The sequence below is a fragment of the Perna viridis genome, chromosome 14, assembly GCF_037379345.1.
Source record: "Perna viridis isolate PV_CMFRI_1.1 ecotype Kerala chromosome 14, ASM3737934v1, whole genome shotgun sequence".
In the NCBI taxonomy this organism is placed as follows: domain Eukaryota; kingdom Metazoa; phylum Mollusca; class Bivalvia; order Mytilida; family Mytilidae; genus Perna; species Perna viridis.
Window position 1 is genome coordinate 10203620 of NC_142458.1, and position 17995 is coordinate 10221614.

General features: G+C 32.4%; 1 protein-coding gene across 2 annotated transcripts; it reads right to left on the bottom strand.

Moving 5' to 3' along the window:
• Positions 1-1035: 1035 nt before the first annotated feature.
• Positions 1036-17610, bottom strand: LOC148598169 (uncharacterized). Of its 2 annotated transcripts, none has more exons than XR_015918363.1 (5): positions 17080-17606; positions 14840-14983; positions 11230-11639; positions 4080-4127; positions 1036-2254 (listed from the first exon to the last, which is right to left on the bottom strand). XR_015918363.1 is itself a non-coding variant. In XM_088560363.1 (5 exons), exons 1-5 carry the CDS (start codon positions 17366-17368, stop codon positions 2220-2222), a joined length of 864 nt encoding a protein of 287 aa, XP_088416489.1. In that variant the 5' UTR covers positions 17369-17610; the 3' UTR covers positions 1036-2219. The 2 variants fall into 2 exon arrangements, 1 of the variants encoding a protein (XP_088416489.1); XM_088560363.1 differs by having other exon boundaries at positions 11292-11639; positions 17080-17610.
• Between the last annotated feature and the right edge of the window lie 385 nt (positions 17611-17995).

The window sequence follows — 17995 nt, forward strand, 5'->3', positions numbered from 1 at the left end:
GAAAGTTTGAAAAGTCTTTGCCCGAAAATAGAACCAACGAGAGGAACATTCGATCAAACACCTTTTAAGACTTTATTGTTCAAAATGAATCAGTGTTCTTTAAAGGTCTATGATACCAAATATAATGTCAACTACAGTGTTATTATTGTTTGGAATTCATGTAAAAGACCGAGACCTTCCATCCTTTTATTGGACAAATAAAAACAATGATATCGTCCATCCATCCATACAAACAGCGTTTCATATCAGGCTCTGTCAAGTGTATCACTACAACCCTTCCCAAGCTGCTCAATTCGACCCTGGCTTTAAAGTAATCATGACACGTGAAATATTAGAAACAGTATCAAATATATGTAGATTTTGAAAATACAAGTATTAATGAACGTTCAATTCATCTTAAACACTAATACACGGTTTTCACAAAATACATACACAATTTGTTCCTTTTTATTTGGCATAAAATAAGTGGACTGTTTGGACCTAAATTTTGACCTATCATAAAATATGGCTCCAAAAGCAAAGTTAGGTTTGGTTGTAAGTAACCGCAAAAACACAGAAAATCGACTTAAAAATTATTTAGCGCACTAAAACATACATCTCCTCTTCTCTAATACATAGGTAGAACATTTTGATAAATAGCCAAAATGTAATTATCCACATTCGACATGGTAACATTCCAACAAAATAAGACCATAGTCACCAGACAACAAAAGTATGATCGCATGATAATTTTCCCCGAACAGGACATTCACGTACAACTTTAATCTTCAGGACAAAGATTAAGGCTAAACAAGATTATCATTAACAACATGCCATCTCATAGTATCAAAGTTATCTCTGAGGTCAAATGCCAGGATAATTACTGTGCATTTTTAGTAAGAATTTGGAAATAATAGCAATGTGAAGTTAACAACTTATTCGTTTGTCATCAACAAGCAACAATACCTCTTGTACTTATGAATATGAATGGGCACTTCAACAATTGTGGAGATCAAATAAAAAGAATTAGATCTACGTCAGAACAATATGCAACGATTATCTTCCAATATTTATTGATAATTTTTTGTCTATTAAAATATAAGCATCATATATACATTGATACAGTATATACACTGGCAATAGATCTCAAATGATTAAAAACATTATCATAATTTTCTTTGTTTATTACTTGTACAAAATGGAATGTTATTTGCAATACACAGTGGTGGATCCTGAGGAGGGTGCAGGGGGTGCAAGGGGTTTTCCCTTTTTTATTTGAAAATCTGTCATTTTCAAGTGTAATATTGACCAAAAAAAATGGGAAATAATGTCCCAGCAACCCCCTTTATTCGAATGAATACCTTCTGGCACCCCTCCTATTTAAAGTGTCTGGGTCCGCCCCTGATACTTCGGAAGTACAATTCATTAACGAAAAAAAATTTCTCGATACATTCTTTAAAAATTCGTACACTAAATACATTTATTTTTAAAAAAGTTATTTCACTGAAATGAAATAAAATACAAAACAGACAAAATATAGCATAACTCAATAGCAAGTCCTTTGCAAACTGTACAGCTTAAACTTTTCCATTATAAATTTTATATGAAATTTAATGGACCATAACCAAAATCGTTCTGCTAACAGTCTAACCGATTAAATACATTGGACTGAGAGCATGAATATTATTACACAATTAAAATAAAGCTATATGTATTTACATGAAATGGCACAATTATGAATGTACAATATGTCTTATAGAGAGGGTGTCTTTTTCCCCAAGAAAAAATTCAGATCTCAATGACTGTGCAATACACTAAAACGGAAAAATGTACATAGGGCAAGAACGACCTCACCTACAGAAATTCAAATAAAATTTCAAAATGAACAGAAAGTTGATATGTACCAAATATAGATATCATACAGTCAAACGAACCGTACTGAGGCTTACACTTTTTCGGAAATTTAAAGATACATGTACTATGAAAAACGCATCACTTGCTAGGCCTTGCCCTTGATTTATCAGATACTGGTAATACATCTGTATCGGAAAGGTTTTTGAAATAATGAACACAAACCCGATTTGAAACATGTCCCCCCCCCCCCCCCAAGTGATGACGAGAAATTACAATTCATGATGACACTACTGTACAGGCAGTTGCATAGTTTATTCGGCATGTTCGGTGAGATACATTGTAACATGAACATCATGGATTGATGGGTATCAACCTGGAAAACTTAATTAAAGGTCCACTTCTGTAACAGCTGGAGCACGATCTAAAATAGATACAAGGGAAAACTCTTTTAAATTATTTCATATAAATGGTACTAGAGGATGCCCGCGAAATCGCGGTCGATTGAGTAAAGTGTGGACACAGTACTCAATTGACCGATCCAAACAAAATGAGTAATCGTTGTAAAGGATCTACGACCATCTACCATACATCAATGGTGTATAGTTTTGTTCAACTTGCTTTAATGGTTAAAGTGGAGTTGACCATCAACCTTTCATGAGGACTTTGTTTTCTTTTTTACTCGGAATTGTGTGTATCGCAAAAATATGTACTTTTCGAACGCATGTAAGCGAATTTAACAAAAAAAAATATCCACATATCTTACTTTTTAACTCTTCCTCACCAATATATCTTTTCTCCTAAGTCAGGATCGAATTGTTTTTAAAGAGAAGACTTTAAAAGTTGATAAGGCCCGTCGAGGAAAAAACAAATTCCATTAAAATACAATTGTTATAACAATCTGACTGCTCCAGCGTTGCGTCAATGACGTACTTTGGCAGTGATTGATTAATTCAAGATCAGCAATCTCTACCTTTAACCTTGGCGTTATTAGATGGTTATTCTGAGGATTCCCCCAAGTTTTTACTCCATGGGCAACGAACGAGTAATTTTATTTTTTTTATTTTATCAAGACTTCCGCTTGTGTGCAGGCAATTGGGGGCCATCTTCGTCTTTTGAAAATGTCATTTCCTGTTTGTTTGTGATGGTTGATCCAGTGTTTTAATTTTTTATTTTTTGGAAGTTTTGTTCCAACCACTTAAAAGATGCATAATAAATTCTTAAGTTTTAAATAATTCAATATTTTACACAAAAAAATGGGTAGGGGGGTTTACCAGTCATACCAGTTTACACATAAAAAAGGGGGAGGGGGTCTAGACTTCGGGCAGAGATGGTAACACACAGAAGGGGGAAGGTTTATTTCGACATGTTCTACATCTTTTAATGTCTGGACAGTTTTGTACCTCAGAAAAATGGTGGATGTCGTTTAATTAGTCAAAATAATGAAATTACAGTACTCGTGTAACACATGTACATAAGATCCGGCAGTATGTTGACTGAGCATGCTGGAAAGCGTATTATAACACACAGATCAATGACAGTCTCTGAATTTGGATATTTTCCTTAAAATATGCGTTTTACATAGAAAAAAGATTGTTTCAAGGACAAATTTAAGAAGTAAACATCACTACATTTATACCTCATGTCACAAATATATTCGACCTTGTATGGTTTCAGAGGAGTTGCAGCTCAAAGAAATCGATCTCTTCATTTAGTAGTATAGATGTTGGGTTTGAAAATAAAAGTCGAGGAAAGCCAAAGTTACCTCCCTTTATAAACATATCAGCTAGATAATTGTCAAATAAAATCATCCATTCATCATTGCAATCTTGAATTTCAAGAGGAGTTGAGTCAAGGATTTGAATCAAGGAGTCATGCACATACATTTTGTACAATGCCTATTTAATAATCTATCAAATTTCATCTAAATCTATTGAGCAGTGTAAAGGAGTTGGACTTATCAAAATTTAACCAGTATGAAGTTGAATTATCACCCTTTGGAGTCCTCAAGACAAAAGTCTACATCAATATCTGATGGCTATTTCATCAAATTCTATTGAGTGCTTACAAGAAATGTGGACAGACTGACTGACAGGGTGTTTCCTACATACAAACTCCCTAAATTTTGTTTTGTTGGAGGTATATGAAGTGTACATGGACAGACAGTCAGAAAATTTGGTACACTTCTACACATCCGTACTTTGCATGTGTATACATTTTGTAAATACATGTACATGTACTCTATTTACCTGTATAAATCAAAGGCCTAGCCTCAGGAGGAGCAAAGCCAGGAGGAACTGAAAATACAGCAACACATTATAAAAGTCATTAAAAAAAAACAACCTTGCAATGCATTTGATACTGAGGCCATACCATTTCAACTTAAATCCCCATGGTTCTATTTCATAAAGGTGTAAATTTTCACAAAAAACGTTTTTGAAAGTGCAGTACTTTACTATTGTATGCAATAGCTTCCTGAATGTCTTTAATTACTTCTGAAAAATTATATCCGGACAGTTAATCTATCACTTATATCTACATATTAAATCTACTTTTGCTCAAGTTCCAAGATTCATGCAGTTTCACATGTTTTAGTGATAGGTATCCCCTTATGGTTCACAAGTTAACCAACATATGCACAATATATGCCCTATCTATATAAAGCCGCATACTATATCTGAAAAAAATCCATCCACTGCAAGCTAAGATTTTTGTAATGGAACTTTTCATCTCATCTTACATAGTGAAAATTGGCAAATTCTTGCAAAACAGAAGTTGATATTTACAACAAATGTCCCATCAATAAAGAGCTACATACCAAATTTAAAATTATTCAATCAATAAGGAGTCGGTATAATTGCGACGCCATTTTGACAGATGGACAAGTTGGGTTGTTGAGCAGTGGTATAGTTCCATGTAAATGCAATCAATTAAATATGTTTAGCTTAAGGAAGTCATAATGTATAAAAGAATTCAGCTTAATACTGCCCTGTCTTATAATCCCTGAATACATTTGATCTATGATTTAATACTTTTTTACTAGGTGCAACATATTAATATATTATGTATTATGTCTCAGTTGTATATATGCAAACACTTGCTGTGCATGGATGATTGAAAATGGCAAGGCAACTGCAATGTCATAGGGTGCACTAAGTGCATACACTATTCTTTATACTCACAGAATTTTTTTTTTACAAAATTGTGTGGAAACAATGTTTAAATTTTCTAATCATTAATTACATGTATGTCTTACCCTCCCCTACTTAAGTTCAAATATCCACCCATTTTTTTTTAAATTTGATAATGTACCAGTATTTGCTGTAGTAAGACATCGCAAATACATGTATCATTTAACTTACATGTAATCATACCTACAGTCACTCTATCTGATTGCAAAATGTACTAAATACATGTATTTCAAACTTAACATAAACAAACCTATCCTTCACCTTGAAGCCATCCAACATGTCATGCAAAGGAAGCAATCAAAGCAAAAACAAAAATGAAAATGCAAAATAAAACAAATGGTCATGCAGTACAGAGGACAGGCCAGCTTAAGTTAATTGTAGAATTCTCATCCCTAACCACCCATACAGAGCTATAGGGTTGTTATTAACTTATTACCAGTATTAATAAACTCTAGATACCAAAGGATCTAGCTGGAGTTTCATAAAAAATCTCATATTGAGGATTTCCTCAAATCTTTGATTAACTCAAATTTTAGTCAATCAGCTTGTATGAAATTTCAAATTTTAGGACAAGTAGAAGGATTTGAGGAAGTTCTCAAACTGAATTTATTTATGAAACTCAGCCCTATTATGGTTGGTATTGTTCAGACTAGAAAGATATGGAAAGCTGCATTAAATCTTCATAGAAAATAATTTAGAAAAAGGTCAACGGTATCAACTGTATTTTTAACTAATCAAGATTCCATCTTTTCTAAAATTTAAAAAGAGGCCATGATGTTGAATAATTCTTCATTGAATTAACTTTCCCAACTTGGTTCTATAAATTTTCAATATAACCTCATTTCCAGTCAAGCGGCCAAGAAAATTTCTACAGGTGTATTATTCTTTAAATATATGTACATGTATTGAAAATGCAACAATAAAGTAGAAATATAAAATTCCTTTCATATTCTGGCATAAATCAAACATGAGAATCTAACAATTAACTAGCATTGGCCTTGTGTGGGATGACCTGGTACCACTCTAGTCAAACATCATGGGCGATATAAGTTTCATTCCATATTTATAAGTGTCAGTTGATGTGAAAAAAATGGTCAGCTACTAAACAAAAAAAATAAATTTTAATGTTTTCTATTCAATAAAGAACAAATTATGATTAAATTTCAACTACCCCTATTTAATTTTACATAGATTTTGGGAAATAGGGCTTGGGCCTGAAAATACAGACCAATTACAGGTCTAGGCAGGGATAAGGTGGACATGGGTGCCTCCTCCCTAAAATTGGGAGGAACGGTAAACGAAAAAACAATAAAGCATTCAGCAAATCAATTTAGTGATCAAGTAAGTTACTAACACCTTTATACTCAATAAGTAGGGCAAATATATAAGAATCAATCAGCAAATTGTACCGCCCCCCAGCCCTTCCCCTTTTACTGAAATCATGGTTCCACCCTAGTAGACTGAAGTACTTCATGTTACTAGTATCCTTAAACATGTATTAGTTAATCATACTTGTATAAAAAAGCATGGAATATATTAGCAAACTACATATATACATACATGTAGTTCAACATGGAGGACAATTTTTCAATAGATATTAAGGAAGGTACAAATATATGTTTGATTTTATTATGATGGCCAAATGGCTCCCACTAAGAAGCGACTAAAAAGGATAATAAATGATAAAAATCAAAAAATTAAAAGGAAGAGTTCAGGATAACCATTTTTTCTGTACAAAGATCTGGTCCTCCCATAAAATCTCAAATTTGCAACATTTGCAGACTTTACACGAGTTGCTCAAATTTCCATCATTCATTACATTGTCTTGCATTCTGATGAGACAGTTATTAATCAGTAGCAATTTTAAAACTTAGTCTTTAAAGAGGTAGACCTAGGGTAAGGGACATAACTCTTGAATCAGTGATATGTTTGTATCATATTCAATTTCACCAAAGCCTTTCAAGCTTTCATTTGAAACAGAATGAAAGTTACTTTGATGCTCATGTGAGATCGATGTAAAATGCTGAATACAAACATCTGAATGATTTGTAAAAGTTGTGTCCCGTACCTTAGTTCTACCTCCTTGAATTTAAAAGTAAGTCTGGCCTAAATTCTATACTCAGTATATCATGCACATTGTATATTAAATTTTTTTAATGAGAAAAAGACAAAATCTACATTGGAATGGAAATTCCTGTTTTGTATTTGAAAATTTGATTAAAAGAGTAAATTGGGATTTGATGGGTCCCAAATATCCCTTTTTAAAGTAGCTTAACTGAAAATCACCAATGAAACTCAATTTTGAACCATCAAATCTCAAATCTATCCCTAGCCTCAAAATCGTCTTATACTGTGAAAGTACTATTGTTAATTGGGTACCAGTTTTTGTGGTTTTCATGGGAAGGCCAAACTACGAAATTTGGTTCCCAAAGAGTTGTAGATTCCCATTGATGTATATACCGAAAACTTCAAAACCATGAATTCAAGAATCCACAAACTTGCGTTTCTCCCTTGATTCATGAAAATTGGTATCCACAAATTGAAGTACTTTCACAGTATAACATACAGTGTCATGCATGCCTTCCCTGCAATGAACAAAAAAAAATACTAATATGTCCAGAATAATAGTACTTAGTATCTGCAGTTCATGCATCTTCAAAGCACAAAAAAATGTAAAAATTTACCCCTGATTTCTTTCATGTAGTTAGTATTAGATTTGTAGGAATTGAGAGTGTAGTAATAATTGAAAACAAACATCCTAGTAAAAAAAAAACTTTCTCAAAAATGTAGAGAAAAGTCAAATAAAATGAAGGAGTATATAAGTGAATGTATGAAACACATAAAGGTTGTGCAAGGAGAACAACTGGACTGTCAAGTCACACAGAATTTGCTATAGACTCATGCATAATGAAGCTAATATTGAATATTTTCTGCTTGATCTTTCAAAATTTTGCCAAATATTACACATTTGCCTCTTGGACGATAGACGGCTGAGGAAACGCAAAATAATCAGGAAAAGCGTAACAAAAGAAACTATGCATTATGAAATTAATCTAGCTGGCAGCATTTTTTTTCTTTTGATCTGTTATTTTATCTCTTGAATCTTTCAAAATTTTGCCAAATTTCACACATTTGGCTCATGAAAGCTTGACAGCCCAAGAAAAATGCAAAATGAACAGAAAAAGCGTAACCATGGTAACTAAAGAAACTACATATGATATCTTGGGTATATAAAACCTTAACTCTAGTCAAGAACATGTCATGTCTCAATGATATACAGCTTGGGAAATCACAAGCCAATCTACAATATCTAAATAATGAGCAATTTTTAGTTTAACAAAAAATGCAAAAATTTTCAATTTGTTTAAATGTAATTCACTTCAACTGTGTAGCTGAACTGCCTAAACACCATGAGAGATGTTAAATCTTCTTTTCATATATAAGCACAAATAAAACGTTCAAATATTTAATTTTACTTCCATATTGAAGTTAAATATGCAAATAAAAGTCTTTGTAAAAATACGGCAATAGTTTGATCTTAAGTTATGAGTTTGCCCAACAAAAATATTAATAAAAAGACATTTTTATTCAACAACTGACCAATTTTGTATTCTAAAATTGATGCATTACAGTAAATACATTCCCAAATATAACATTGGCTTGCTTTGGGATTAAGTGCCGCACACAAATCTAGCGAATAGCAAATTGTTTCACACAGATTGTTACGAGTCTTTTAATATATTGAACTTTAAGTAAATAATCCCCCTGCAAAAAGGTTGAAAAAAGAGGATGACAAAATGTTCAAAACAGTCAGAAAATTAAATTTGACATGAAATATTATGATATTAGACTATTATAAAATTTTAACATTGAAAATGTGGAGAGATTCAAATTGCATAGAGCTTATTTTACAGTCAAAATTCATAGAAAATGCTGAAGATTTGTAAGGATGAACACCTCTGCACTCTTACTTTAAGTCAAAAATGAACTCTCTAAAATATAAAATAATCATTACATGTACATATATATCATTGCATAATTCAAAGACCCTCGGCTTCAGTAAATCATTGTTGTCATGACAACATTAACACCAGAACAAGACATGCATATATATTTGACATGTTAGCCAAGACACAACACATTGAAAATTAATACACCAATTATGGGAGCAATCTTTGTTATATCAGTGTTTATAAGGGATCCATGCAAAGTTAAATAGATTTTAAGAAGGATATAGAGATGTTTGTGTACAGTATGAGAATCTGTGAATTACATGTACATTTTATGTAGCACAGTTAGTACATTACATTCTTGAAAAATTAACCATAGGTGGATTCAGTCATTAAAATTTAGCTGATCATTTAAAAAATCTCTGACCCATGACAGAGCCAGGGCCCCTCTTTTGATACTCTCTGGATCCAACCCCTCATACCAAAAATAAGCTAAAAATTTGCAAGGGCTTAGAAAAAAAAAACAGAAAACTTGGTGTTATGGAAAGAGATGGGTGGAAAAGAGAAAAAAATAAACATCTGTTTTTTCATCAATGTGTTCCTCCAGTCATTAGATCTCTGCGTCAGTATACAGTAAGGGGGAAACGATTTACGGAATGTAGCAAAATTATGGTATTTTTTGGGACCATTTGGTTCATGGTACATCATGGCCATCTACAATACTAACGATATAATGCTATTCTTAAATAAATTTATTGGTATTAGTGTTATAGATAGCATTATATTAATGACCCAGAGAAAAAAATAAAATTTTGCATAAAAATTGCTGGAATGATGGATCAAATCCTTACTTTTTAATTTCCTGTCGTGCATGAGTGACTTTGTAAAAAAAACAAAGGACATATGTCTCTTAAAATTTATCGTCATACGTACATGTATTGTCAAACATATCCAATATCGTGATATGTATCATTTGAGAAAAAAATGTATCTTTACACCCCTAGTATACAGTTATAAAAAAGACCAAATATTGATTTTAACAACTTGGAAAAACATGGCTACTAATGTTTATGTATTGTAGTGTTACCTACATGTACATACATGTAAGTAACATATTAAGTGAATTTGAAAAAAAAATTGATAAAAAGAATATTGCCTGATTTTGGTCTATCATTTCTCCATTACAATGTAAGAAAGATTTTTGTATGAATGAGATAGGGAATAAATTTTGTTTCTTAAGTCCCTAAGCAATGATCAGGAATATCAACAAATAAAAATGCAACTACAATGTATTTAAGTGTTGTGGTCTTAGTTCATTCAAACTTTTGGCAGGAGCCTCCCAAAATTTCACAGAACATTTTAGAATCAGGAGCATAGCTCCTTGTACCATGCTCCTGATACAGTAGCTAGCGCAGTATCCGCTGGAACAACATTCCATACCTAAAATTCTTGTCAGAAATTTTATCCCCCTAGCAAGACATCATTCTAATCAATCCAGATTAGGATGCTACCCTTCAGACACTCTTCTGTCTGTTCAATACTTTATGCTTAATAATAAAAGTTAAGAACTTAAAAGACACAATTTTGTCCCATTGTTTCTATTTTCTATAAAATTAGCCCCCTCCCCTCAAAAAAAAAATCAGTATAAGGTTACATAGGATGAAAGAATAAGGTAATTATTATTAGGTAAAATCATTTAATTTTCAAACAAACCTGTGGAATGATTTATTGACCTTAACAGTGCTCGATTAAAAAATGATAGTTTAGCAGTATTTCATAACAACAAAAAAGCAATAAAATGTGCTAAGGTAGATAGGGTAACCTTATGTTACCTTAAATAGATATTTTATTTTATTGGCATTAGAAGGAAATCCTAGAAGATTTCTAAAAGTATTAGAAAATGATTTATTGTTCTCACAAGAATGTGTCTCAAAAAAATATTAATATTACATGGGAGCCTTGTTTTTTGGAGATTTGTTTTGTTTCTATTTAATAAAAGTGCTTGTGCTTAGTATACTGAAGAAACAAACAGGAAATTTATAAGGGGTTCTAAAGAAAAACTAAAGATTCATATACATGTATATACACATATCTACCTAGTGATGAGAGTATACTATATATCACTGTGTAAAACATTGCAAGCCAATGAAAATTATCAGACAAAATAAACAAAAATTTGATGAATGAAAGAAAGCAAAACCAAGCAAAGGGAGATAATTTGGCTGACATGACAAAAATGTTGACTAGAGTTGCTGTACCTTGATAGGTCATGAAGCAAATGAAGGTAGCGACAGCGTGAAAGGTCAAAGGAGAAATTCACCAGGTTGCCGATCGTATCCTTTGTTGGCATAGTAGGGATATCCCACAATTGGACTGGTACCCTCGTCTGGTTTTGTTCGTAGCATTCTGTATCTCGTTTCGTTCAGGTAGTTGCAGGACATGCACATCTTAATGACTAAGATTGTAGCTCCTCCTAGTGAAAACATTGAAGCAGCAGCAGCAAAAAAGAATCCCCAGTTGATCTCAAGCTCGGGATATGCTTCAAGCACTTTGTAATATCCAAATCTGTTGGGTATTGGGTCCTTAACAGGAAGGTCTTGCCACATTGCTGTATTGTCTGCCAAGTATTGGGCCAGACAAAAAAGTGTTCCAAGACATTGACTTAAACCTGAAAATGAAGTAGAAAAAGGCTACATGTACGTTTAACATGAAAAAAATGCAGACAACATTGTAATAGCCAAATTGGTTGGATATTGGGTCTTAAACAGGAAGGTCTTGTCACATTGCTCTATTGTCTGTCATGTATTGGGCCAGACAAAAAAGTGCTCCAAGATATTCACTTCAACCTGAAAATGAAGTGGAAAAAAGGCTACATGTACATTTAACATGAAAAAAAAAGCAGGAAATATTTTTTTTCAAATTTTTCCGTAATAAGAGCTGCACCTCTTCAATATGTATAGAGAAAATGTACCAAGGTTTGATGATATTGAACCAATTGGTTCTATACTTTATTTTGAAATAACTAATAATCTTCCAAAAAAAGAACCCAAGTTACCATGGTTACCTTCAAATATTATCAAAACAGAAATTTGAAGGTCTTAGGTACATTTTTATTATTCTATAGATAACAAAGTTTTATTGAATGTTCCCAGAGTTAAAATATTTCTATAATTCACACTATGAAAGAAATCCAGTAATTTAACTCTTGGACTTTCTCCTGCAAAAACAAACAAATCTGATATCAATAAATGGGATAATCAATTGGTTATTGTGAATAACCAAATTATGATCACTCATGCCAAGATCACTTGAAGATTTAACTCATGCAGGGAACAAGTTTTGCACACTCATTATATCTAAATGTTCTTCAGCACTCGTGATAATATTTTGGTTGTTCACTCTTTCAAATTAAAGAGGTAGACCTAGGGTAAGGGACATAACTCATGAAATCAGTGATATGTTTGTATCATATTAAATTTCACCAAAGCCTCTCCAGCTTTCATTTGAAGCAGAATAAAATGAATCCAAGTTAATTAGACGCTTACATAAGATTGATGTAAATGCTGAATACAAACATTCCAATAATTTTTAAGAGTTATGTCCCTTACCCTATGTCTACCTCCTTAAAAAGAACAACGAAGAAGTATTAAGGTATATCATACCTAATACATGTATTTCTAGCAGATGAATTTTCCTAGTTTTTTTTTAAAGATGATCCTGAATGAATATACAAGTACTTTAAAATTTTAATGTAAAATACATAGGTTACCAAACTTGATTTTGTGATAATTTGGCCTAAGGCCAATATTTTACTACAATTTATATAGATTCTGTAGGAAATTTTCAATATATCCCAAACTTCTAAAATACTGATAGATGAAGTTTCTTATAACTTTTATATAAAGAACACTTAAAATGGGCTTCTGGAACAGGGTTTTGTTGCTACAAGATTCAAGCCATTACTACACAAGTTTTACGGTCGTCATCATGGATCATTACGGTGTATCCATCTATGCCATGAAAATTGAATTGTTCAACGTGTCATAGTTTTCCTTTCCTCTTTCATCTACCCCGGACTTGACTTTTTATAATGTTGCACCTGGTCCATGCTCCTGGTTTTTAGTGGAGTCCGAGTTGCTCATTTGCTTTTATTACTTTGTATGTATGATTTTAGTTACTTTACATTCGTTGTTGTGTATGTCTGTTTTCCATGTCTGGTCTTTGTTCCTGGATTACATTCTTTTGATTATCGAATAACCTTGGTTCCCTTGATTATTCTTTCATATTTCAAAACAAAATTTGGGGCCACTGTACTCTTTTTCTTGTAATAAACTTCCAATAAGTTTCCCACCAATTACCTCCTCTTTGAAAGAATTTTCCTGCCAATTATCTCCCCTTGCAAGAGGCTTTTTTTTAAAATAAAGTTCTTAATTTTATCATTCTAATTTTTATTTCAAAAATAATCAGGAATAATTTAAATATATTATTCTTACATCACTATCAAGTTATAGAAAATATATATGCCTGTATGATTTTGCAAGATTACAGAAAATAATGCTCTGTGTAATAGGTACGATCTATCTTTAAAACAACCTCATTTCAAAGCCTTGAAACTACTGTATTTGATTGTACTTACACACACTGACCTAACAAAGATCATATTTGATGACCAATATCAGAGCCTAACCTAGACATCATTAAAGGATAAGAAATTTTTAGAAAGTTCTGTTTGAAAACAACGATATTGACATTTTTGTCAATGTTAACTTCAATCTCCATATCAAACACAAAGGGGAGAAGTGAGCACATCGAAGGAGAAGATTTTACTCATTTCCTACTTTTATATTTGGCCCTGCTACATTGCAGTTTCTTTTTTTGTTCACATTCATGTTTCAGCAACGAGACATTCATCCGTCTCCTTTATCATGTTTATGTTTCTCGTCAGTTTTATACCCATACATTGTATTTCTGAAACTTTGTTTCTGTTTTCAATGTTCTGTTGTTTTTCTTTTTTTTCACATCCAATTTCAAAATGGTCTTTTTTTAAATATTTACAATGATTTAATGCATGCCCTCAAAGTCCTAACTGATGTATTGTAATGTCGGGAGAAGACTTCATAAGTTGATAAAACTTAGGTACTATCTTTTTTGTGAATTTAACAAATAGAATGTTGTAAAGTAATTTGTATTTCAATAAGCCTAACTACAAGTAGTTTAATTAAGTACAGCTCTGCCTTAAAACCAGGCAGAAGCTTGTGATCAGTGATTCATGCATTTCTTAATCCAAAATATTTTCGGTAGAAATCATTCAGTAGGCCTCAAACTGCATTCAAAAATCAAAGTACAAATGTGAGTTGACCACTAAAAAACTTAAGTAGCTGTCTTTGTAAGAATCATGCAAACTCTGAAAAATGTGATACATCCCAAAAAAGGCTACATATTTTTATTTTTATAATTAAGTTGTTTTATGGGTGTATTATGAAATGTGTAATTATTCATTCCTATCTGTCTGCTCGTAGAAGATAATCAACATTGAAAATCCAACTGATTCTATTGTATTTGAGTGTCATTTACAGAGTAATCACCCTTACTTTTGAAATCTACAGTGCATTCCATGTAATTCTTATCTCCTAAGAACACGGGTTATATTACTAACCAAATGTTAATTTCTGTTTACTATGGCAATTCAAACAAAATATCATAAGCAGTCAAAAAATACTTTACAATGAATATAGAACAAGTCCTAAAAAAATGCACACAGTAAAAGTGTTTAAGAGCATAACAAGTGAACTGTTTCATTGATTATCTTGAGATATGATAAATCACCCCTTGCCTGGTTTTTAGACAGAACCATACTTAAATACTAACCACTAAAAACTGATGCTCCTGCCAAAGCAATTTCTGCTGAAACAATGACCTTTGACCTCAATGTGAGTAGAATGGCACATGCCATACAGGTTATAATGGAAATAGTGCCAATCAAGAACCATAACTGTCCTTGTCGAAGATAAACTGAAAAAAAAAACACTATTCTTTATAAGTAAGAAATCATCATATGTGTACATCGTAGTCTGAATAATGCAGTAACCTCAGTGTTATAGGATATTTCAGGAATTGAGGTTTCCTCCTGAAAAATCCATATAAAATCAACTTCCCCCACAGTCAATGACTGCTTTCCTAATAAAACAAAGCCTTACAGCATATGAAGTTTTCAACTTGTCACAGGAAAGTGTTACTAAGTACCTAACTTTCCCTGACCCAAATTTCATCTGTCCCGGGTAATGGGAAATAGGAATCCTAGAACACTGAACCTTCAGACTCTTTGTTCTCTGCCCTTTTGATAGTCCAAAAAGCACTTCAGCAGAGCCTAATCTAGATATTAATAAAAAGCAGAAGTTTTAGTATATTTTATGTGAAAAGTAACAATAATGATATTTTTGTTTATAAAATCTATTACAAAAAACTTCTCTCTGTAAAAGACAAATGGGAGAGGTGAGCATAAAGAAAGAATTGGTTGGCTCATTTCTCCTTCTAGATTAGGCCCTGCTTCAGAAAAGCTCAAATCCAACTTAATTTAAGTTTGTTTTTACCTACAAAAACTTATGTCCCCTCCCATTTCAAACTTGAAGAGGTATAACCCCTACAAATTTCAGAGGTTCATGAATTCCTGGTTGTAATGCACAACTACAAATGTACATACATGAATCAACAAATTTTTATGAAATTTAGTGCTGCAGTTTCCAAGAGTTGTGCTAACAGAAGTGTGACAGAACACAAACTGATGGACATGGCAAAAGGTATATAAAACTCACCACCAAAGTGGAAAGAGATAAACTGATATCAGCCAAATTACATTCTAAGTGGGTTTCTTTGCAGCTCAAAAAATTTGTGTTTTTACTGTGGAAATAAATGATATTTATTGCATGTCATGAACAAAATGTATCATAAGGGTCTCTTAAGTGCACGAAATCTTGTATTTTCATGGAAAAAATGGACACTGCAGTGCTGAATAAAGCATCATAATTGAGATGCCATTTATTGTTTCAGTGACAAGGACAAGAAAAACAAAGCAAATCATTGCACAGCTACAGAAGAAAAGGAATGAAAGAGCTTGAATATATTAGACAAAAAGGACAGCCCAAAACAGCGCGAGATGGAGAACGATTGTGACAGCCCTATAGTCCTCAAGGAATAAAGAGGACTAAGTCAAGATTGTCGTAATTGTTCGTGTAATGATACAGTCCCTGAATTGATCCTTGCAACTATTTGACACACTGATGACCGCTGACTAATTGATATCCAATGACCGATCAGATTGCATGTAAAATGACATATGATTGGTTGTAAATGGAAGACTTTTCATTGGAATGAATTCAATATACATTTGTACCAATTAATTTAACTTATGACATTAAATATCGCACTTTGTTAAAATAAAACAAATGTAAAATTAAAGTAATAAATTGATGTTTAAATCTAAAACATTAAGAAAATATTGGTAAAAATTGACAATTGAAGCAATCGAATCCAAAAAATATATATTGACCACTCTGATTTAATGGATCAATGACTGATCGGTAATCGATGACCAATCACAATTTCAGTTGCAAGGATCAGTTCAAGTACTGTACATGCACAGTCATAAAAGAACTGCAAGAAAATTACATTCTGATGATACAAGTACCCATGTGTAATCCCAAAAGGGATTACCCCTTGTGGATCACAGCACTTAGGGATTACAGTCCCTGAACCTATCCGCGCAAAGATTTGATGGATCAATGACTGTCGACTGATTGATTGCTGACCGGTGACGGATTTGATAGCAGTTTTGTTATGTAAAATGACATTAAAGATCTGTTTAAAATGAAAGAATAAATTGATGTTTAAATCTGTAACATTATGTAAATATGTGTAAAATTGACAAAGAAGACAAAAAAAAAGCGTAAAACATATTGACCGCTCTGCGGTCACATGATGGGATCACTAGTTAAAGGGAATCGGTTTGACAGATCTATGACTGATCACAACTTCTGTTGCACAGATCGTTTCAGGTACTGTATTTGTGCCATAGGCCAAAGATTGAGGACCTGTAAATGTGAGTAACTTACTAGGCATCAGTTTCACACTTGATGCTTTATCGATCATCAAAAGGTTGATAAATTTGTCTTTGTCCATAAAATACAATCCTGTGTCGACTGTAATGTTATTTGGTTTGATCTCCTCACCAAATACTTGATTATATAGAGTCAACTTAAACCAAAATGGTAAAACTACTGCTACTACTGAAATCAGAGAAGCCATCACCAACACAAGTGATGCTATAGCTAAAAATCCTGCCCCGAATATGTTGTGAAGTCCATCTCCCAATACCTCCACTAACGTTTTTGAACGACCCATGTTATGTTTTTAATTTTTCGGCACTTCCGGGGTTGATTCAGAGAAATCTACTAGAGATTTTGCGAAAAGTTGCAATTACTAATGTGTATTTAAATATATCTGTTGAAATGGATAACAAAAAAGTGTGATTTTCCAAAAAAAAAAGAACACAATATTTCAGTTTAAACAACTCGACATTAAGTGTATTTTCTTCATCTGTACTACACTTCGGCGTCCACCATTTGCATTTTACCTGTACAGGTAATTCATACAGGTTTCCGGTTAGTAAGATTTGAAATTCACCTAGAGGACCAGTCAAAAAAAGAAAGACAGAAATAATTAATTCGTGTTATTCCCCTTTGTACCTCATACGCGGGTATATAAATTTAAGAATAAATGAAGTTTATTTTTTCAATAAAAACAAAATAATATACAATTTAAATAAAACAAAATTAATCACCTGGTGTGGGTTCCACAAGGAAATATCTTTTCTTCACATAGGCTCTCATTTTACTATTATTTTTTTTATTTATTTATTTTTGTTTATCATATATACATAGCATAATGTCACATTCGTGCTTCTTTTTAAAAAAAATTCCGGTTTATATTTAGTCATATTGTCAAACTCACAAATAATAAATAATATTT